This window comes from Macaca nemestrina, chromosome 16 (assembly GCF_043159975.1).
Source record: "Macaca nemestrina isolate mMacNem1 chromosome 16, mMacNem.hap1, whole genome shotgun sequence".
NCBI classification, from domain to species: domain Eukaryota; kingdom Metazoa; phylum Chordata; class Mammalia; order Primates; family Cercopithecidae; genus Macaca; species Macaca nemestrina.
Window position 1 is genome coordinate 17,881,364 of NC_092140.1, and position 22,446 is coordinate 17,903,809.

Sequence of the window (22,446 nt, forward strand, 5' to 3'; positions counted from 1 at the left end):
ATACTTTACAATTCACTAATTCAAAGTGTATAGTTCAATGGCTTTTAGTATATTCACAGAGTTGTGCATCCATCACAGCAATCAACTTTAGAACATATTCACTACCCCATAAAGAAATCCTGTCCTCTTTAGCTCACCCCCTAATTTCCCTATCTCTTTGACCCTGAACAACTCATCTAGAAAGTACTACGAATCTACTTCTGCCTCCACAGATTTGCCTGTAGGGATTGTCCAATGTCATAATTTGTAACTGGCTTATTTCACTTAGCATTATGCTGTTAAAATATATTTCTATGAATATTTATATACAGGTTTTAAGTAGATATTATGTTTTCATTTTCCTTGGGTTTATACTTAGTGAAATCACTGGGTCATATGGTAACTCTGTGTTTGAGCACTTGAGGAACTGTCAGACTATTTTCCAAAACCACTGGCTGTATTTTACATTTCCACCAGAGTTATATGAGGGTTCTAATCTCCCTACATCCTTGTCAATACTTTTTATGTCTTTTTGATTAAAAATATCATAGTGGCTGAGAAGTAGTGTCTCACTGTGGTTTTGATTTGCATTTTCCTGATGGCAAATGATATTCACCATCTTATTGTGTGCTTATTGGCAGTCTGTATATCTTTTTTAGAGAAATATCTATTGAGATCCTTTGCCCATTTTTGAATTGTGTTTTCTTTTTGTTGTGTATTTGTAAGAGTTCTTTATATATTTTGATACAAGTACCTTACAAGTGTGATTTATAAAATTTTCTCCCATTTTTTGTTGTCTTTTCATTTTCTCGATGATGTCCTTTGTGGTACAAATGTTTATATTTTGATACTCAGGTTTTTTTTGTCTTTCCTTGCTTGTGTTTTTGGTACTATAGCTAAGAAACTACATTTGGCCCTTTAACGACAGAGGTTTGAACTGCACAGGTCCACCTATCTGTAGATTTTTTTCAACAAACATACTGGAAAATTTTTTGGATCATTTGCAACAGTTTGAAAAAACTTGCAGAGGAATCATGTAACCTAGAAATATTGAAAAGACTAAAAAGCTAGGTATGTCATGAATGGTTAAAACATATGTAGATACTAGTCTGTTTTATTATTTACTGCATAAAATATCCATAAGTCTATTATTAAAAGTTAAAATTGATAAATGTATGCACACAAACACAGACCATACATGGCATAGGCAGTTGAGAAATATAAACAAACATAAAATTAACTGTAGTACACACTATACTACTGTAATAATGTCGTAGCCACCTCCTGTTGCTGTTGCAGTGAGCTCAAGTAATGTGTCTGCTTAAAACACTAATCATCTCTACATGAGCAGTTCATATATCGTGTTTAGTGCAATACCATAAAACTTGAATAATACCATGGGACCCAAATGAAGTCATGGATTATCACTGGTGATGCTGGAAGTGCTCCCAAGAAGCAGAGAAAAAAGCCATGATATTACAAGAAAAAGTTGAATTGCGTGATATGTACAGTAGACTGAGGTCTTCACATGTGATTATCCATTTCAAGACAAATGTATCCAATGTAAGGACCATTGAAAAAAGAAATGAAAATTTTGTGAAGTTGGCACTGCAGCTATGTCAGCAGGCACCAAAACTTTATACTTCTTGCAAAATACCCATTTATCTCATATTTAAAATGCAGCTTTTATGTTGGTGCAGGATTACTATAAGAAAGGCTTACCTGTAGACTAATATAAATCAAGAAAAAGAAAAGTCATTATATGACAACTTAAAGCAAAAGTAAGGTGCAGGATCTAAAGCTGGAGAATTTAATGCCAGCAAAGGATGATGTGATAATTTTAGAATGAGGTTTGGTTTTTTAAAGTCAAGATAATAGGAGAGGCAGCTTGTGCCAACCAAGAGGCAGCAGACAAGTTCCCAGATGCCATTAAGAAAATCACCTGAGCAGCTTGGGTGGTGGGAGGAGCGGCAGCAGCCAGGCAGCCCAGTAGCCCAGCTTTGCTAAGGGTCTCAGTGTGCTGCAGCCTGCAGGCACTTGGCACACACCCTCCCTGCTGCCATGATGTCAAGAGGAAGGTCAACTCCACTGAAGGGGGCAGCGAAGGAGTAGCTCAAGAGTGGAGATCTTCACACTTGTCAGCTAAATCTGCCCCTGCAAAAGTGGAAAGTAAGCCAAAAAAGGCAGCAGAAAGGGATAAATCTCCAGACATGCAAACAAAAGGGAAAGGAGGAGCAAAGGGAAAACAGACTGAAGTGGCTAACCGAGAAAGTAAAGAAGATTTGTCTGCAGAAAATGAAGAAACAAAACCGAGGAGAGTTCAGCTTCCAATGAAGCTAGAGAGAAAGAAGCCAACTCTGATTGATATCCTATACCATGTCTTATCAGTGGTTCCTGTCTCCCTTCTCATACAATCCAGAGGAATATTTTTATCAACTATTTTGTAAATGCAAGTTTTTTAGTAGCTCTGGAAACATTTTTAAGAAGGAAGGAATCCCACCTTATCCCATTTTTTAAGTGTAAATGCTTATTTTAAAAAGAGGTGAAATCGGCTTTGCAGATGCTGCCACCGAGGAAAGTCCTGTACTACTAGCCATGGTCAACCCTACCGTGTTCTTCAACATTGCCGTCGACGGCGAGCCCTTGGGCCGCGTCTCCTTCGAGCTGTTTGCAGACAAGGTTCCAAAGACAGCAGAAAATTTTCGTGCTCTGAGCACTGGAGAGAAAGGATTTGGTTATAAGGGTTCCTGCTTTCACAGAATTATTCCAGGGTTTATGTGTCAGGGTGGTGACTTCACACGCCATAATGGCACTGGTGGCAAGTCCATCTCTGGGGAGAAATTTGAAGATGAGAACTTCATCCTAAAGCATACAGGTCCTGGCATCTTGTCCATGGCAAATGCTGGACCCAACACAAATGGTTCCCAGTTTTTCATCTGCACTGCCAAGACTGAGTGGTTGGATGGCAAGCATGTGGTCTTTGGCAAAGTGAAAGAAGGCATGAATATTGTGGAGGCCATGGAGCGCTTTGGGTCCAGGAATGGCAAGACCAGCAAGAAGATCACCATTGCTGACTGTGGACAACTCGAATAAGTTTGACTTGTGTTTTATCTTAACCACCAGACCATTCCTTCTGTAGCTCGGGAGAGCACCCCTCCACCCCATTTGCTCGCAGTATCCTAGAATCTTTGTGCTCTCGCTGCAGTTCCCTTTGGGTTCCATGTTTTCCTTGTTCTCTCCCATGCCTAGCTGGATTGCAGAGTTAAGTTTATGATTATGAAATTAAAACTAAGTAACAAAAAAAAAAAAAGAGAGGTGAAATCATTCACCGGTTGTTTATTTTTTGGTACAACCAGAAAATAGTGTGAGATATTGAATTATAGGAGGCTTTGACTATCTTAGGTGTCAGGTTAACATTCCATAGATGGGGGGTTAGTTTTTACATCCTATAATACAAAGCATACTAACCAGCAATATGGAGTCACAGTCCTGTACTGAATGTCTTAAACATTTTAAATTACTTCTGTTCCCATGTTGTTTTTTAGTAGAATTGTTTCCTAAAGAAAACCACTCCATATTCATGGCTTTCCCTGTCTGAATTGTATGTACTCTGTAACATCTTTAGTTGTGATAGTCCTGTTTTTCCAATAACTTTGTGAATGTGCTGTGAATGAAAATTTGAGTATGTAGTATACATACTATTCAGTTATGAATTGGTAGGATGTATGCAACAGCTTAACAACATGTGAAGATACTGGCACGTGATAGCCTCTTAAGGAAATTTTGCCTCCAGATATTAAGCTGGAAAGTCACTAGAGTAACTTTTACAAAGAATTTGCAATACATGGTTTTTTAGATTTTTGGTACATATGTTAAGAATTGTGTACAAATTGAAATGTCTATGTGGTGATCCTCAACCCAACCAGTAAACTCTCAATTATGAAAGAAAAAAATCACTAAGGAGAAAAGATATCTGCCCCAACAGATTTTTAATGAAGATGAAAGTTCCCTGTTCGTAGAAAAAAAAAAAAAATGCCACAAAGGACATTTATTAGTAAGGAAGAGAAATGAAAACCAAGATTTGAAACAGGAAGAGATAGGCTACCTCTGTTATTTTATACAAATGCAGTTGGTCTTAAGATCAGTATTGTTCTTATCTATAAAGCTGCTAACCCCCAAGCCTTGAAGGTAAAGATAAATATCAGCTGCCAGTCTTTTAGTTGCACAACAGAATGTCTGGGCAACAAGAATTCTTTCTCTGCATTGGTTCCATCAATGCTTTTGTCCCTGGGGTCAGGAAGTATGTTGCCTGTAAGGGACTGCCTTTTAAAGTTCTTTTGATATTGGGCAATGCTCTCTGGCCACCCAGAACTCCATGAGCTCAACACTGAAGGTGTCAAAGGGGTCTGTCAGCCCCCAAACTCAACATCTCTAATTCAGTCTCTAGATCAGGGTGTAATAAGGACCTTTAAGCCTCGTTACAGAAAGTACTCTTTGGAAAAGATTGTCAGTGCTGTGGAAGAGAACCCTGATAGAACCTGAAAGTCTGGAAGGATGATAATATTGAAAATACCATCATTGTTATAGAAAAAACCATGAAAGTTATCAAGCCCCAAGCCATAAATTTCTGCTGGAGAAAACTGTCCAGATGTTGTGCATGACTTCACAGGATTTACGACAAAGCTAACCAAGGAAATCATGAAAGAGATTGTGAATATGGCAAAAAAAAAAAAAAAAAAAAAAGTGGGAGCTGAGGGTTTCAAGATACGGATTTCTTGAATAAATTAAATAGCTAGTAGACACCACACCAGAAGAATTAACAGAAGATGACTTGATGGAGATGAGTGCTTCTGAACCAGTGCCACACAATGAGGAAGAAGACATAGAAGCAGTGCCAGAAAACAAAGTGACATTAGACAATTGGCAGAAGAGTTCCAATTAAAGACTGCTTTTGCTTTTTATGACATGGATCCCTCTATGATATGGAGACCAAGACTAACACAAACAGCGGAAGAAGGATTGGTACCATATAGAAACGTTTTTAGAGAAATAACAAAAAAACAGACAGAAATTACAAGGTATTTCTGTGAAGTTACACTGAGTGTGCCTGCCTCTCCTCCCTCCCCTTCTACCTCCTCCACCTCTGCCACTTCTGCCACCAGAGACAAGAAGACCAAACTAACAACTCCTCTTCCTTAGCCTATGGAATGTGAAGACAGTGTGGATGATGACCTTTCTGTTGACCCACTTCCATTTAATGAATAGTAAGGTATATTTTCTCTTATGATTTTCTTAACATTTTCTCTAGCTTCCTTTGTTGTAAGAATACAGTATAAAATACATATACAAAATATGTTAACTGTGTTAGCTGTTTATGTTATCTCTAAGGCTTCCAGTCAACAGTAGGCTATTAGTAAAGTTTTTAAAGAGTCAAAAGTTATATGTGGATTTTCAGCTGTGCAAGGGTTTAGTGTCCATTCCTAACTTCTGTGTTATTCAAGGGTCAACTGTATTACCCAATCCAATTCACAAAGATTTCCATATATGTTTTCTTCTAAGAGCTTTAGGTCTTACACTTAGATTTTTAAATCTATCTTTAGTTAATTTTTAAATATGGTATGAAGTAGGAGTCCAACTTCATTCTTTGGCATGTGGCTATCTAGTTGTCCCAGCACAATTTGTTAGAGAGACTGTCATTTCCCCATTGAATGGTCTGAACACCCTTGTCAGAATCATTTGATCATATATGCAAGGATTTATTTCTGGGTTCTCTATTCCTTTAGTCTATATGTCTCTTTTTATTCCAGTACCATACTGTTTTAATTACTGTAGCTTTGTAGTAAGTTTTTAAATCAGTGAGTCCAATTCTTTTCTTTTCAAAATTGTTTTGGCTATTAAGGTCCTTCAAGATTTTATATGAATTTTAGGTTTTTCTATTTCTGCAAAAAGTGTCATTGGGGTTTTGATAGGGATTGTGTCAAATATGTAGATCACTTTGAGCAGTGCTGTCATCTGATGTTCTTTCTTCCTAACAACATATATATAATGTTTTGCTAACACCAATTCTCCAATTTGCTGGATACCAGCTGGATCTCCAGTAATTCATTTCAACTCTGACATTAACTACTGGAGTTAACCTTCACACCCTGCAGCTTAAGGGCCCAGGCTGCAAGACTGCCCCATTTCAGATACCAACTGTAAATATGATACCCAGGCTACCCATATTCCTGCCTGACCAGCTACAGTTCCTTAAGCTACAAAGTCGAGTTGCTGAATTGAGATCTTTTTTCTTTTTCAATGTTAGTGTTTACAGCTATAAGTTTCCCTGATCACATTTTTATTGCATCCCGTAAATTTGCTTGTGTGTTTAATGACTCATGCCTTTCTTCAAATTTGGACTTTTTTTTTTTCACTGTGTTTTTGTTTGTTTGTTTTTGTTTTAAATAATGTACCTCTTTCCCCCTTACCTCTATTCTCTCTGTCCAGGATTCTAACTAGTTGGATTTTTATACCTCTTGGTTCAATCCTATACAATTTTTATGTACTTTTAATTGTGGTTAAAAAAAAAAAAAAAAAAAAAAACCACGTAACAAGAATTACTATCTTAACGATTTTTAAGTTCAGTAATGTTAAGTATATTCACATTGTTTTGGAATAGATCTCCAGAACTTTTTCGTGTTGCAAATCTGAAACTTTATACTCAATTAACAGTTCCCCTTCCCCCTCTCTCCCTAGCCCCTGGCAAACATCATTCTACTCTCTATGAATTTGATTACTCTAGATACTTTATGTAAGTGGGATAATATAGTATTTATTTTTTTGTGACTGACTGATTTCACTCAGCATAATATTGTCAAGATTTATTCATGTTGTAACATATGACAGGATTTCCTTCCCTTTTAAGAGACTGAATAAAATTCCATAGTATATATATATTACCACATTTTGTTTACCCATTCATCCATCGATGGACATTTGGTTTGCTTTCACCTTTTGGCTACTGTGAATAATGCAGCTGTGGACATGTGTGTGTATATCTCTTTGATACCCCACTTTCCATTATTTTGGATATATATATCCAGAAATAGGATTGCCAAATCATATGAATTTTTAAGGAACCTCTATTTTTCATAGCAGTTGCATTATTTTACAATCCCATCAGCAGTGCAAAAGAGTTCCAATTTCTCCATATCCTCACTTCTTATTTTCTGTTGGTTTTTTTTTTTAATATAGCAGTCATACTAATGGGTCTAAAGTAATAATTTCATTGTAGTTATGCGTTTCTGTGATGATTAGTGATACTGAGCATCTTTTCTTATGTTTGCTATTTGTATATCATCTTTGAAGAAATGTAAATTCAAGTTCTTTGCCCATTTTTTAATCAAGTTATTTTTTGTTTTTGAGTTGCAGAGTTTCTTTACATATTGTGGATATTAATCGCTTATCAGATATATTATTTGCATATATTTTCTCTGATTTGCTAGGTTGCCTTTCCACTCTGTTCATTGTGTCATTTGATGCACAAAGGTTTTTAGGTTTAATATAATCCCATCTATCTATTTTTGCTTTTATTATATTTTTGGTGTCATATGTAAGAAGTCATTGCTATGTCAGTGTCATGAAGATTTTTCCCTATGTCTTCCTCAGGAGTTTTATAATTTCAGGTCTTATATTTAGGTTTTTAATTGATTTTGAGTTAATTTTCATATGTCATGTAAGATAGGAATCCAGCTTTATTCTTTTGTGTATGGATATCCAGTTTGCCCAACTCCATTTTTGAAGGAGACTTATTTTCCCACTGAGTATTCTTGGTATTCTTATCAAAGATGAATTGATCACATACACAAGAGTTTATTTCTGGACTCTCTATTCCATTGGGCTGTTTGTCTTTATGCCAGCACCATACTGTTTTCATTACTGAAGCTTTGTAATATGTTATAAAATCAGGCAATGTGAATCTGCCAACTTCATTCTTCTTTTTCAGAATTATTTTCATCATCCCTTGTGATTCTGTATGAATTTCAGGATGACTTTTCCTGTTTCTATAAAAAGCATCATTGGAGTTTTTATAGGGATTTTGTTGAATCTGAGTCTGTAGATTGCTTTGGGTAGTATATACATCTTAATATTAAACTTCCAGTTCATGAACATGGAATGTCTTTCCATTTATTTATGTCGTCTTGCATTCATCTCAGCATTTTTTGTTATTTTCAGTAAACACGTTCCACCTCCTAGGTTTATTCCTAATTATTTTGATCCTTTTGATGCTACTGTAAATAGAACTGTCTTCTTAGTCCTATAGATCTTTTGTACTTACATTTTCTCTTGTATATTTTTTCCTTTCATTTGTATTCTGAGAAAATTCTTTGGCATTATCTTCAATCTTTCTATTCATTTATTTTAGAGGGGTAATCACTTCTTAATTTCTAACAGATCTTTCTTTTCCCTGCTTACTTCTTTTTAATTTCATTTTGTTCTTGTTTTATGGTTTCACTTTTTCTAATATCCCCTGAAATACCAATTAGAACTGTTTTGAATATTGCTTTGGTTCTTTTCAGGTCCTTTTTGTTTATGTTGTTTTATGTATTCATCTTGGCCCTTTTTTCTTCCTCAGAAACCTGGAGATCTTTGGCTGTTCATGTATATTTAAGAATGAAATATTAGATTGATCAATATAATAACTGGTGTGGGTTTCCTTTGCCAGGGTTTAAATGTGCTTCTTTCTCTGATAGGCTTCCCCAGATGGGAGGGTTAATTACTAACCCATGGTGTACAACTGGCAGGCCTCCTTCTAGGTGTATGGTCATGGAACAGATCAAAGCCCATCCTATACACCACCCCAAAAACCCAAATGAGGGCGCTTTACTTAAGAGCAGACACCCATATAAAAATACCTCTTTACGGCTGGACACAGTGGCTCATGTCTGTAATCCCAGCACTTTGGGGGGCCAAGGCGATGGATCATCTGAGGTCAGGAGTTCGAGACCAGCCTGACCAACATGGAGAAACCCCGTCTCTACTAAACATACAAAATTAGCCGGGCGTGGTGGCGCATGCCTGTAATCCCAGCTACTCGGGAGGCTGAGGCAGGAGAATTGCTTGAACCCAGGAGGCGGAGGTTGCAGTGAGCCGAGATCAAGCCATTATACTCCAGTCTGGGCAACGAGTGAAACTCCATCTCTAAAAAAAAAAAAAAAAAAAAAATCCTGTTTCCCCCTCTCTCCCACCCTTTATTTCTCCCTCTTTGTCTCTCTCTGAGAATTGTTCAATTTTCTTTCTCAAGAACAGACTTCCACTTTTTATCTTAGAATAGATGCCAGGGTGTTAGTTTCTGTCTTAGATTCAGAAGAATGAGAGTGGGGAGCTGACAGGCACAGATTTTCCACACAGTCCTTCACTGAATTGCTTCACTGTGTGACTCACTATCCACTGGTGTTTGTTAGTAACCTCTCCCAGACTCCTCCATCAGGAAAGCCAAGTCATCGTTTCAGCTGTGTATTCTGGGATGAAGTTGTTTCATGCAGTCTATCCCTGTTTCCCATTTCTTGAAATTCATTGATAACTTTGCCCCAACAGTGTCTTGTAACCACTTCCCTCATTCTCATTGTTTTTCCTTTTTATATTTATTATCTTTCCAGTAGAATTTAGTGAAGAAACATAGTCCGACATCTTGAACTGTGGAACAGCATGCATTTAAATTATATTTTAATTAATTTCTGCCTAAAATATTGAGTTCTCAGTGATTTACGTCAGTTGGTATGTGACAGCTCAGTGATGCAGTAGAGACCATTTTGCTCTCTAAGAGTCTTCATCCGAATTGTGCTTGCATTTATGTAGTACTTACGTCTGTGTCCGAGTGCAGTGTCCTCCCATCTTAGATGACGACCATATATTAACATGTCCTCTGCTTTCTGTTGTTCCATTACATTAAGGGTAGAATACTATATTCACAGTGAATAATCTGTTAGTATTCTTGAAGACCTCTTATCTGCCAGGCAGGATGCTAGATCCTAAAGATAACAAAGATAAGTAAGGTATGTTCCTTGTCCTCATAGACTCATGGGAGCTCACATTCTAGGTGGGTAGAAAGACCAGTAGTTATGAGACAATTTAATAGACATCACAGTGTACAAAGAGCTATTCTCGTGTTGCATAATGAAGCATATAGGTACTGAACTAGCAAATAAGGGATCCTCAGTCAATACCAGTGCTTCCTCATCATACGTAAGTTAATATTTAAGATAATTTTATGTTTAAGATGCCAGGAGCTAAATAAACTTTTCTTCCCTACAGTTTTGACACATGATGAACTCTAGCACTGGTTTATATGAGAAGGAAGGCGAAAGCATGACAGGAAACCTGACGCCTGCTGGGGAAGTGTGGAGCCCCTGCTGAGACGATTTGGAAGTCTCATGAAGATCAGTGACATATTCTTTAATTTTAAAAATTTGTAATTATTTAAAACAGGTATTTAATGTATTGAATAAGTTTAAGTTATATAATAAACGACCATTGAGTATTTAAAACCTGATTGTTCCTTTTTCCTGATCACCAAAGTTTGATGTTTTGCCAGATAGCCCAGGTACTGGACTAGCTGGTGTTTATCAAAGTATAGCCTTTTATATCTAGTTTTATGTGCATCCACATTTCCTTATTCACAAAATGCATTTAAAGTTACAGAAATGCATTTAGGCTGGTGCAGTGGCTCACACCTGTAATCCCAGCACTTTAGGAGGCCAAGACAGGTGGATCACCTGAGTTCAGGAGTTCAAGACCAGCCTGACCAACACGGCAGAACCCCGTCTCTACGAAAAATACAAAAAATTAGCTGGGTGTGGTGGTGGGCACCTGTAATCCCAGCTACTTGGGAGGATGAGGCAGGAGAATTGTTTGAATCCGGGAGGCGGGGGTTTCAGTGAGCCGATATTGCGCTGTTGCACTCAAGCCTGGGCGACAGAGTAAGGCTGTCTCAAAAAATAATATAAATAATAAAATTACAGAAATGCATTTCAAATTACAGAAACCTATTTTTTTGTATTTTTTCCTTCTGAGACAATAATAATAATAAAGCCCATTTGTACCTTAACTGGTGTTTTAAAATGGAAGTAATATTGTTGCGTGGTAATCATTTATCTTAAACAATGTTTTAATCTTAATGCGGTATTTGGATGTTCTAATGTTTCTAATTTTATGTCATAAAAATTATTTATGGGCATGTGGGATATATGTGTATTCTCTTTTTAAAAGGACTAGGTACTTTTATGAGAACTAGTTGAGGATGTAAACAGTTTGTTTTTCTGATGTGTATTAATAATAGATTAATAATAGGAAATGTTTAAAAACTATCCAACTATTCTAAAATCATAGGATCATGGGACTGGAAGAGAACTCAGTACCATTTGGACCTCATCCTGTGGAGAGTCTGATTCATTAGGTCTAAAGTCAGCTTGGTAAATCATGATTGTTTAAAAAGCTCTCCAGATGGTTCTGTAATTAGACAAGTTTGAGAAGCATTTAACAGAATTGGGCCCCCAGCTAGTGTGCCAGCCCCTATTCTAAGGCCCTGCCTGTAAAGCCGAGCCTCAGGCCATCTTGGAAGTTCTGGGACCACAGGGAACTCTCTGCCTCTAGAGACGGGCTGGTCCGTCTTTGGACAGCTCTGTACACACAGTTCCATCATGAGCCAGAAGCTCACTCCTGTGAGCTCTTCAGAACAAGGCTAATCCTGTATTTGACAGAACAGCCCATAGAGTTAAACATCAGCTCCATTCATTCCTAATAAGAGAGCACCTGCCTCGCCCTCTCGCAGTCATCTCCCTTTGTTACTTGTTCGTGTTTGTCTGTGTTAAAATGGAGTGCACCATTTATGGCCTGCTCTGGTGGAACTAGGTTATTCCTGTGAGTTCGGAGTATCCTGTAGGGTACACTCAGAGGCTGGAGCAGTAAGTGGTCCTGGGGCGGCCAACGTAATGGTGCTCTCTGGCTCACTCCTCTTGGGAGTCAGCTGTAGCTGGGGATTGGTGAGAGGTGAGACTCTGTAAGGTTCTAGGCCAGATGCTCCACCCAGCTACCCAGAAGTCTGCTGCGGTGGCCGGGGTGCAAACCCCGACTATAAGATGGTGCTTTGTTTTCCTTTGTTACCAGCCTGTCTTCACTTCTGTGAGAATCTTATAGAAAGGATGATCAGCTGGGCAGAGACACCGGATTCCTACTTTTATTACCTACGATGGCCTTCTCCAGTATTCTAGATCCCATATTTTCATGGAGTATGAAGCTAAAATTACAGAACAGTGTAAAGAGTCTTGATGCCCCCCTTGCTGTTTGTATCTTATGATCTGAGTGGACAATTTACACCAATTTACATGTTTCATTTCCAGGTGAGTGATATGTTATACCAGAAAATCCAGATTTATAAATAAGGTATTTCTTTACAGTGAAATGTTTTAATTAAATGGCTTGTTTTAAAAGTGCTGTTATGTCAAGAGCTCTCATGCATACCAACTGCTGTGCCATACAAAAATGCACCCTCCTCAGGAACATTACATAACTGAACCATAGGTCTTGCCTTGAGTATCTGGTAACACTTGGAGAGAAAGCCATTCAGTTCCCTTATCCTGGAAATGCTGAACAAATATAGTCCAACGGCTTTCATGGTATATTCAGGATCCTAAATTCTGGTTCTCGGCTGCAGGCCCTATGTCAAGTTTTAACAAAAATCAAATCGTGGAAGTAGTGGAGGTCAGCGGGATGGAGGGGAACTAGTTTCTAACTATGAGAAGTGATAAATGTCTTCTCTTTCTGTCTTCTTAGAAAAAAGTGTCAGAACACTGTATCTAAGCTCAGAATGAGAAGCATTTGTGCTTGACCCACAGTGGCGTGTGAGCTTTACGTTGAAAGTAGACCCAGAATCTGAGCATGAAGACAGCCCAAAGTCGGCATGCCACCTCCAACGCTTAGGTCCAAAAGGTTTTATTTTGGAAGTGCCTGTCATTTGGCTCCAGTCACCCTCAAGCTCCTAGAGAACAACATAGCTCCTAGAAGGATAGCATCAAATACTTCTAAAGGCATGTCAAGCCATGTCAGCCTGGTGTTATAAAATCAGGCTTTTAATATTAAACATGTAGTCTGACACAAGTGGGACCTGCCCGCAGAACTGCTTGTTGCTGTGTGCCAGGTCCTGACTCCAGCACCTGAGAAGCAACCAGACAACAAACTGCCGCTGCCCAGAAGAGGCTCCAGGGACCCAACAGAATACTTTCAGGGCAGGAGGTACAGGGCGAGTCAGATGAACACGTGGATCATGTGTCTCAGATCCACCGTTTCAGAGAAGAAGTAAAAGGTGCTGATGTGCCCACGCTCAAACCAACAAGCAGAAGTTATGACCCAGCCATTGTCTTGCCCACTTCTGTTACTTGACTTCATAGACTGAAGGGGCTCCACTCACTTCCAAAGAACCAGTTGATTGGTTAAAATCTCACCTTTGGTGGCAAAGTGAGAAAGAGGAAACATGATGGTCCAGGGCTTTGATGGCCAAAATTACAGGTAACTTTGTAAGTTAGAGGGGCTTGGTCAGGTGTGTAAGCCCATCCTAGAACTACTCTTTTTTAGAAGTCTTCAAGTGTTATGGTAATGTGACAGCTGTTCCCCATTTTCTGTTTGTTAACCCCATTTACCAAATACAAACTTCTATTTTCTGAGAAATTCTAAGGGAAAGCCTCTAGACTTAGAACTAGTAACACCTCTGTTTTAAAGATCTCTGATTTGGAAAATAATCTTGTCCTCTACGGTTCCTAATTACTTGAAGTGAAGAAGTTTACTTCAGTCATGTAGATCTGCTCAACTATGTGAAGTTTGCATCCTACCTGATGTGATTTTACTTCAAAAACGAAAGGTTTTTATTAGAATTGAAGAAAAATTACTCAGATTTTAAAGATGGGCTTCAAAGCAAGACATTATTTGAATGACAAGGGTTCCAGATCCACCTTATGTTTAATTTAAAATTTTCAGGAAAAGGAGAGGAGGAATAATTATGGTAGTACCTTTATTGGGTAAGATGAATGTTGAAATAAATAGAACTAATCCTGTAGTAGAGTGTCTAGTCTAGAGCATCAGATTGAAACTGCTTTCCATACAAATGTCCTGTCACAGACCTCTGCTGTGTTTGTCTTCCTTACACTGCTGGTAGCTTTTCCTCTGTTTCCCCACGTCTGCTTCCACCAGAAAACGATTTCTAAAAAGTTTCATCTAAATAAGGCCAGTAATATAGTAGGTCTCTCTGCCCTGAACAGATTGAACAAATATTTCAACAATTTAACAAATAATTTAAGTACCTACTGTGTGCCAAGCTATCCTCTTTAGGTTATTAGACAGTATAAATGACAGACATTAATATCCAAATGAAAATGTTGTGAAGGGCAAGGGTCAAGACAGACCTAACAAGTAACATTTTAGGATGAAACCTGAAGTAAGAGTTAGTGCTAGCCAGGCAAGAAAGAATAGTATGGAAGGAGTTTTGTTCATTTGAGGACTGAAAGAAGGCCCATGAGGTTGGAGCCTGGATGACAAGGCAAGTGAGTTTATGAACCATGTGGAGAGATTTTGTGATTGGATCTTCAAGCGCAGTGAAGGGCTAACATCCATTCATATAAATCGTAAACTGCTCAGTGAATATTTTTATGCCTGCATTGTTTCCTAATACTTAACAGCAGTAGCAACTTTTTGGACAGAAGCTCTAGATTTGCTAATGCTGCTTTTTTTCATTGTACGATGTCCATAATGAATTTCCTCTGATCTGAGGCCCTGTCCTACAGGGAGAGCCCTCCCTTATTCCACAATTGCTTAATGTTTGCATTCAGTAGGAGGAATAGATGCTATTTTGTTTGCACAAACAACTGTAGAATGAACTCTTTCCACTTTAACTTGAGATAACAAAGCCACAAACATTGCAGGAAACAAAATAGTGCAACGGGTGGTATATATGAAATGACAGGGTATTTAAAATCCTAAGAAAATTTGACACAGTGAAATGTACATAATTTGTTAAAAGAATTATCCCTTTTGAGATGGAATCTCACTGTCGCCCAGGCTGGAGTGTAGTGGCACAATCTTAGCTCACTGCAACCTCCGCCTCCCAGGTTCAAGCAATTCTCCTGCCTCAGCCTCTGAAGTAGCTGAGACTACAGGCGCCCCCCACTACGTCCGGCTAATTTTTTGTATTTTTAGTAGAGACGGGGTTTCATCATGTTGGCCAGGCTGGTCTTGAACTCCTGACCTCAGGTGATCCGCCCACCTTGGCCTCCCAAAGTTCTGGGATCACATGCCCAGCCCAAGATTTATCCTTTTAACAGATATTTTAGAGAGGATTTTTCCTTATACTGGTTTCCCTAACTAGATGTAATTTTGCTCCTAAGTATGAAGATGCTTTATCTCTAAAGAATTATCCTTTTAAAAGATACTTTAGAGATAAAGCATCTTCATACTTAGGAGCAAAACTACATGTAGTTAGGGAAACCTGTAAGAAGGAAAAATCCTTTTTAACCATACCTACAAATGGCACACCATACTCAAAGATATACCTATACAAATCTCCTGTAATAACAAGGAAGTATATAAATAACAAGAAGACTTAGAGCAGTTGAAATCCACTCACAAATGCTGCAAGCAGTGGTTACTCCCTTATGCTTTTTAAATATGTTCAATTCTGGTTTCCTCAGACCTTGGCACTAATGTTCCCAGTGGCCCTTCCCAGCCACGGCAGCCCAGTCCCTGGGAGTTATCTGTCCAAGTGATGCTTATCCCAGTAGACTCAGTTGATCAGGAAAAACAGACCTGAGTGAAGGTTGGAAATGTGTTCAAAATAGACATGCAAGCTGAGTTGTCTCCTGTATGCTTCGTTAGAAACAGAATCCTAGTATAAAGCAATAAATTAATATGCATATTAAGCTCTTGTTTATCATCGAAGCATTCCCAAAGGATTTGCTCAGCGTAAAAGGATTTGCTGAGTTCAGGGTCTCTGAGGTGTGAACTGTAAGCTGGCATTAAGATTAAAATGAATTTTTTTTTTTTTCTTAAAGATCATGAAGCACTGATTTGGGCCTGGAGGTAGGGAGGGAGCGGGCTTGGTGCCTGCTCAGTGAGAGCTCCTGAGGCTCTGGATCTCTCTTCTTGCAGTTTCCCTGCAGCTCTCATGCCTGCTACACCTGTTCATGCTGTTTATCTTCAGACTCAGACTGGCTGTTCATATATTGCCACAATGTCATGAGGATTAAGAATTTGGAAGCTTTGGCCAGGCGCAGTGGCTCACGCCTGTAATCCCAGCACTTTGGGAGGTCGAGGCAGGTGGATCACGAGGTCAGGAATCCAAGACCAGCCTGGCCAAGATGGTGATACCCCGTCTCTACTAAAAATACAAAAAAATTAGCCAGGCATGGTAGTGGGCGCCTATAATCCCAGCTACTCGGGAGGCTGTGGCAGAGAATTGTTTGAACCCGGGAGGCGAAGCTTGCATTGAGCCGAGATCATGCCACTGCACTCCAGCCTGGGCAACAGAGCGAGACTCCGTCTCAAAAAAAAAAAAAAGCTTTGAGCTTTCTGGAAAAGTTCTATATACATTTACACATTGTAGCTCTCCTTGGATCTTAAGCTATGCAGAATACATTAACTGAGAAGACAGTTCCTTCTGTTTGTAGCTGGAAATTTGAGATAAGCTATAGTGTCCTCCCTCCCAACTTAGGACCTTAACAGAAACGTACAAATGGGGTATGAAAGAGAAAATGTTCAGACAAAGCCAATTTAAGTTACATTTTAATAGTACTGAAATGGAAGAATTGTCCACTTTTTAAGTCCTCAGTTGTCCTAGGACTTTTGAGGGTTAAGAGGTTTTAACCCTTTCTGCTTTGTGTGTTCTGACCTTCCCTGTCAGCTTGTGTAAAGGAAGAGCCCTTTTGTCACCTCAGTCACTGATTTTGCATGAAGCAAAGTTGGAAATACTTTTCTTAAGGTGGACTTTCTTAGAATTTTGTATTCAAGAACAAAAATGAATCAAAAGCATGGAAATACTGATATGACCATAAATATTTTTATTAAATGTGAAAATACAAGGGCATAAAAATAGTACCCATATTTGTAGACATGTCTGAGACCCATTTCAAATATTAGGTTCCTTTTTTATTAAAACACTACAATGAGATGGATTAAGTTACTTAGTCTTTTCTCATTCAAAACAAACTAAAACCTCATGGCAAGAGTAATAGTTTCACGAACATCTCCAATGTTTACCTCCTCCTTGCTCGGCTTTCCACTGCAGGTAAGTGTTTCAGCCACAGACAAGTGCAACAAAACCGGTTACTATACACAAAGCCACGCAGTGGCTAATTTTACTCTTAAATCATTCAGCAAATGAGATCTTCTGTAAACAAAAAGAAAAAGCCCCAAATAATCCCACCTCTTAACGTCATTTGAAATTACAGGATAAACTGCCACTAACAAAAAAGGAATGATCTGATTTAGAAAAAGGATATTAGTTGTTGGCAAATTAACATTTGCCTTCTTCCTTTATAAATTTGGAAAAGTCAACTACATTCAACAAAGTTGCATGAACTTCTCTAGGTTATACCATTGCCGTGTGCTCGATGAAAACTTTGCAACGCCCATCACCAGGGCCCTGTGTCTGTAACCTCACCAGGGAGCCATTTTATATAGTTTTTTCATGGTAAATGTCAAAGACAACTTCTGATCCATTTAAAGGTGAAATTTTTCATCATCCATGGTGAGTAGAAAATGGTATCAATTTCAAATTGTGGTTTTATTGGCTACCTTTTTTACAGTTATGTTTTCTCCTAAACCATGGGTAGTTTTAAAATTCCATCATCAGGGCAACAAAAATTTGTTTTCATACCAATACTTTAAAATAGATTTTTAATACTGACTAAAGACATTGTAGAATTAGTAGTATGTTACATCCGATTCACATTAGTAAGCTGTCGAGATTTTTTTCAAGTTTTCATCTATTCATGGTAAGACAGCACAAACTTTCAGAACTGAGGAGTGGGTTAAATTTTGTCTCCCGTTTTGGAAACTTTTCACAGTGCTTCTAGACTGGTATGTCTAATACTTCCTGCTGGGCAAAATATCCACAAAGTACAGACCCCTGATAACTCCACCCATGGAGCTCACCAAAAAGGAAAGAAGAGCAGAATATAACAGAGCTATGGCTAGGGTACCCCTCTCTGATTTCACTTTTCCTGAAAGAGCCATAAAGGTTGCCTGATGGCCGGGCGCGGTGGCTCATGCCTGTAATCCCACCACTCTGGGAGGCCAAGGTGGGCAGATCACGAGGTCAGGAGATCAAGACCATCCTGGCTAACACAGTGAAACCCCGTTTCTACTAAAAATACAAAAATTAGGCATGGTGGTGCACGCCTGTAGTCCCAGCTACTTGGAGGCTGAGGCAGGAGAATCACTTGAACCCGGGAGGCGTCCCTGCACTCCAGCCTGGGCAACAGAGCAAGACTCTTGTCTCAAAAAAAAAAAAAAAGTTTACCTGGCACCTGCAGTCCCCAAGGGAAAATGAAAGTAGTACGGTTTTACAATGGCCAATGATACCCTACAGTCAGGCAAGGGGAGTGACTATCTCTTTAACATCTAGGCTGCTGCTCAGTCACAGTTTAGGGAAAGCAGGGAATGACTGTCTTTCCATTTGGGTGGACACCAGAAAATTGCCAATGGCCATCAAGGCTGAAACTCAACAGTTGTTACTTTCTTCATGAATCAGCAAAACAGATTGCAGAGAATTCATTTCCCTCCATGGCACTGGCATGTGGCACCAGAGCTGCTTCTCTCTCTTCACTGAAAACAGGCAAGTAACTCTGCACATCAGTTAAGATGACTAACTTAAATCCATGATAAGAATTTAGGAATTGAAACTATGGTTGTTACAGGCGGAGAAAAAATGAAAATGCAAACAAGCCTCTGGGCAGCGGGTGGGAGGTGGCCAGGCCTGGGACCTTGACCCCTTGTTGTTGGCAACTGTCGTGCTCTCCAAGTGGAGGGCACGTGATTTGATATTTCCTTTTTTTCTGATTCTATATGAAAATTCTTTTCAAAGTAGGTAAAAGCCATCACTATATTTCAAAGAGGTCAGTGACATATACAAAAGGAAAGAGATTGAAAAAGATATTGCTGACATAGCCAGTAGTGAGATTACTAAATAATAGACAGAAATGCCTTGGAAATTATTTTTACACTGGCTTGAATCAAAACATTGAAGCAAAATGAAAGCTGCAAGGTGTTCACTAGTTTTCCAAATGCACTGTCAAGTTTATTGGTAAGAAATAGACTCCTAAATAGATGCAGAAAGCACTTAAATGTTTTGCTCAATTCAACTATGTGGTTTTTGTCTCCCAGTTGTCTCCCAGTTAAAAGTTTGTCCACGTATGTTTCAGGATAAGACTACGGATGAAAACGGTTTGTGCTTTGCTGTTATGGATGTCTGTGGTCAGGATGCCTCCCACAGTGAATTAAAATGCTTGATTTCATTAAAAAAATTAGACCCTTTAATGGTTAAAACACTTCAAAATGCTTTGAGGCAGAAACAAAACCTTTCCAGAACAAAGGTAGCAATTCCTATTGTAATTCCCTCAGCTTTCAAATGCAGCATCAAGAGTTCCATAAATATTCAATATTCTTGATTAAAGTAACATTTTTTTAGGGAAAAAGCATTCAGTATACAAAGACTGAATAGTTCACTTCTTAAACAGTATCTTCTTAAAAGGTAAGAAGAACGTATCTCAAGAGGAGATGTCATCTTATTAAATGAAACAACAGTGGAAATACAGCCAGACCTGACTAAACTTGCAAGCCTGTATTTTCTTGTAGGCAGGAGAACATCAGAGGCATCAAGATCTGGTAGAAGGGCAGGCCTACTGTTTAACACATACCAGCAGACAAGTCCCATGTGGGAGGCACCAGAGACCTTTAAGATAAGGTCAAGCCTTGGTATGAGAGAAGGAGAAGCTGCCAACTGTCTTTACTTAAAAGTGGGAACCATGGCATTCTGTATTTATTTATGTTGACTGTGCAACTTTGTTTCTAAGCCAGTCTTGTTACATGAAATTCTCTATAAAAACTCAGAACTTCAGTTGTTTAAAAAGTATTTCAATCTGCACTTCAGCAATATTATTTTAAATACCACCATTTTATCTGAACCTATTTGACCCATAACTTTTAATTTGTTGTGTTTAATATTAAAAGGGTCCATAAGAATGTATAGATTCAAGTTTCAGTATTCTTCAGGTACTGAACCAAAAAAAAAAAAAAAATGTACATTTAACATTAATCCAAAGTCTAAGCCTGGATATATTACCATTTGGTGCCAGGGTTCCTAAAAGATGGTCTCTTGCTCCTTCAGTGACAGCCATGTTGACAGACCACAGAGGTGTAAACACATGCACACTAAAGCTTTCACGCTACTCACAAGTGACTAGACCACATCGAAGCACAGCTCAAAAACGTTCATGTTCTCTTTAAGAATACTAACCATTCTCATGAAGATTACAGCTCCTTCTTACATTTGTAGGCACAGACTTACTCTGCAAGGCTGTGAAGAGAAGACTCTCAGCTCCAGTGTAGAAAAATACAGAATACGTGAGCACGTCCACAGGTGAGCCTGCCTCAGACCACTTCCTCCACACAGCATAAAACAGATGCAGGCTGCTCTGTCAGAAACAGAACCATTCCTTGCCTCCCTGCCGTTGCAAACCCATTAACCATAAATCTAACAGGGATAAGAACAGATTTTTTTCCTATTAAAGCAACTCTTTGGTCATGGACAAACAAAGATTTGAATTTTTTTTTCATTAGGGTCCCGGAGGAAGATTCCTTTGTTTTTAATCTTTAAAAAAATTAAGGAAGAAGAGCAGAAAAACAGTTGGTTTAATTGAAGTGGAATTTAAATCGAAACGGTCCGCCTGAGCTGAAGGGATTGAAGCCTTGCCATGAGTTCCAGCTTCTGTGGAAAGGGTTGCCGCCGCCTCCTTGCTGGCTCTCTGCATCCAAGGGATCTTCTCCGTCATCGAACTTCTTTCTCATTTCTAGAAAGAAATCAGAAAATTGAGAACCAGATAATATCTAAGGTATAGGGGCAGGGGGAATGTTTTCTTTGGGCAAAGGAGGGTGGATGGGCTTGAGGAGCTACTTACTTTTCAGTTACTGAGAGTTGTGCCTGACATTCAAATCCAGGCTCTCCCATTCCCACCCGGAAGAAACAGACTAGAGAAATTCACCACAAAGAGGATGAGGTTCAGGCCCCAAATCTCACTCCAGAAGCAGCTACCCAAGCTTGGTAACTACCCAGTGAAATTATTTGGAAAAAAATAATTCAAGAAAAAGAAACTTCCAAAGGTCTACACTTCCACTGAAACAGGCAGCTCACTACCCTAATCCCCAAAATGAAGTCTGTAAGGCAATGACCTCAACAAGTGTCTAATGAGCTTTCTCGAGACTCAGTTTAATCCAAACAGCACTAAGGCTCCTCAGACATGAGGGGAGAGGGGCCTCCATAACATCCAACTCCAGGAGACTCACCTTTCCCTCCCATGTGAATGGTGCCCCCACAGCGGGACCTCTGAGCCCTGAGCAGAAAGAGACCAAGGCAGAGACATGGGAGAAGGCAATAGAGAGGAATATTGCAGGGACAGAAAGAAAGCGCTCTTGTCCTCAGAGCCATTAGAAAAATCCTGGAAGACAACCTAGGCAAATACTATTCAGGACACAGGCATGGGCAAAGATTGCTTTTGGTGTTTCCATCATGAAATTGCAACAAAAGCAAAAATTGACAAATGAGATCTAATTAAACTAAAGAGCTTCTGCACAGCAAAAGAAACTATCAACAGAATAAACAGACAACCTACAGAATGGAAGAAAATTTTTGCAAACTATGCAACTGACAAAGGTCTACAAGGAACTGAAATGTACAAGAAAACAACTCCATTAAAAAGGGAGCAAAGGACATGAGCAGACACTTCTCAAAAGACATATATGTGGCCAACCATCATATGAAAACAAGCTCAACATCACTGATTTAGAGCAAATAATTAGATCATTATTGCAAATAAAAAATGGCTATTAAAAAGTTTTTAAAAAGATGCTGCCAAGGTTGTGGTGAAAAAGGAACACTTATACACTATTGGTGGGAGTGTAAATTCATTCAGCAATTGTGGAAGACAGTGGCAATTCCTTAAAGACAGAAATACCATTCAACCCAGCTATCTCATTACTGGGTATACACCCAAAAGAATATAAATTGTTCCATTATAAAGACACATGCACGTGTCTGTTTATTGCAGCTCTATTCACAATAGAAAAGACATGGAATCAACCTAAATGCCCATCAGTGATAGACTGGATAAAGAAAATGTGGTACATGTACACCATGGAATACTATGCAGCCATAAAAAATGAGATCATGTC

General features: G+C 38.8%; 2 protein-coding genes and 1 pseudogene across 5 annotated transcripts in view; 2 read left to right on the plus strand and 1 right to left on the minus strand.

Moving 5' to 3' along the window:
• LOC105477465 (UDP-glucose glycoprotein glucosyltransferase 2) overlaps positions 1 to 15,190 on the plus strand; it is a 247,274-nt gene extending 232,084 nt beyond the window's left edge. The window contains exons 39-41 of one of the 4 annotated variants that reach the window (XR_011614661.1): positions 10,273 to 10,446; positions 12,124 to 12,356; positions 12,790 to 15,190. Coding sequence is in view for 1 of the 4 variants with exons in the window: in XM_011733977.3 (XP_011732279.2) it covers positions 10,273 to 10,295 (23 nt within the window). In the remaining 3 variants the exon portion in view is untranslated. Of the gene's footprint in view, positions 1 to 10,272; positions 11,066 to 12,123; positions 12,452 to 12,789 lie in introns of those variants that run through there. The other 3 variants (XR_011614662.1, XR_011614667.1, XM_011733977.3) reach the window with 3 other exon arrangements.
• Positions 2,488 to 3,272, plus strand: LOC105477487 (peptidyl-prolyl cis-trans isomerase A pseudogene; annotated as a pseudogene).
• A 1,844-nt stretch (positions 15,191 to 17,034) lies between the features above and the next one.
• LOC105477439 (DnaJ heat shock protein family (Hsp40) member C3) overlaps positions 17,035 to 22,446 on the minus strand; it is a 108,399-nt gene continuing 102,987 nt past the window's right edge. The window contains exon 12 of the mRNA XM_011733942.2: positions 17,035 to 21,068. Coding sequence (XP_011732244.1) covers positions 20,911 to 21,068 — 158 coding nt within the window. The 3' untranslated portion in view covers positions 17,035 to 20,910. The remainder of the gene's footprint in view (positions 21,069 to 22,446) is intronic.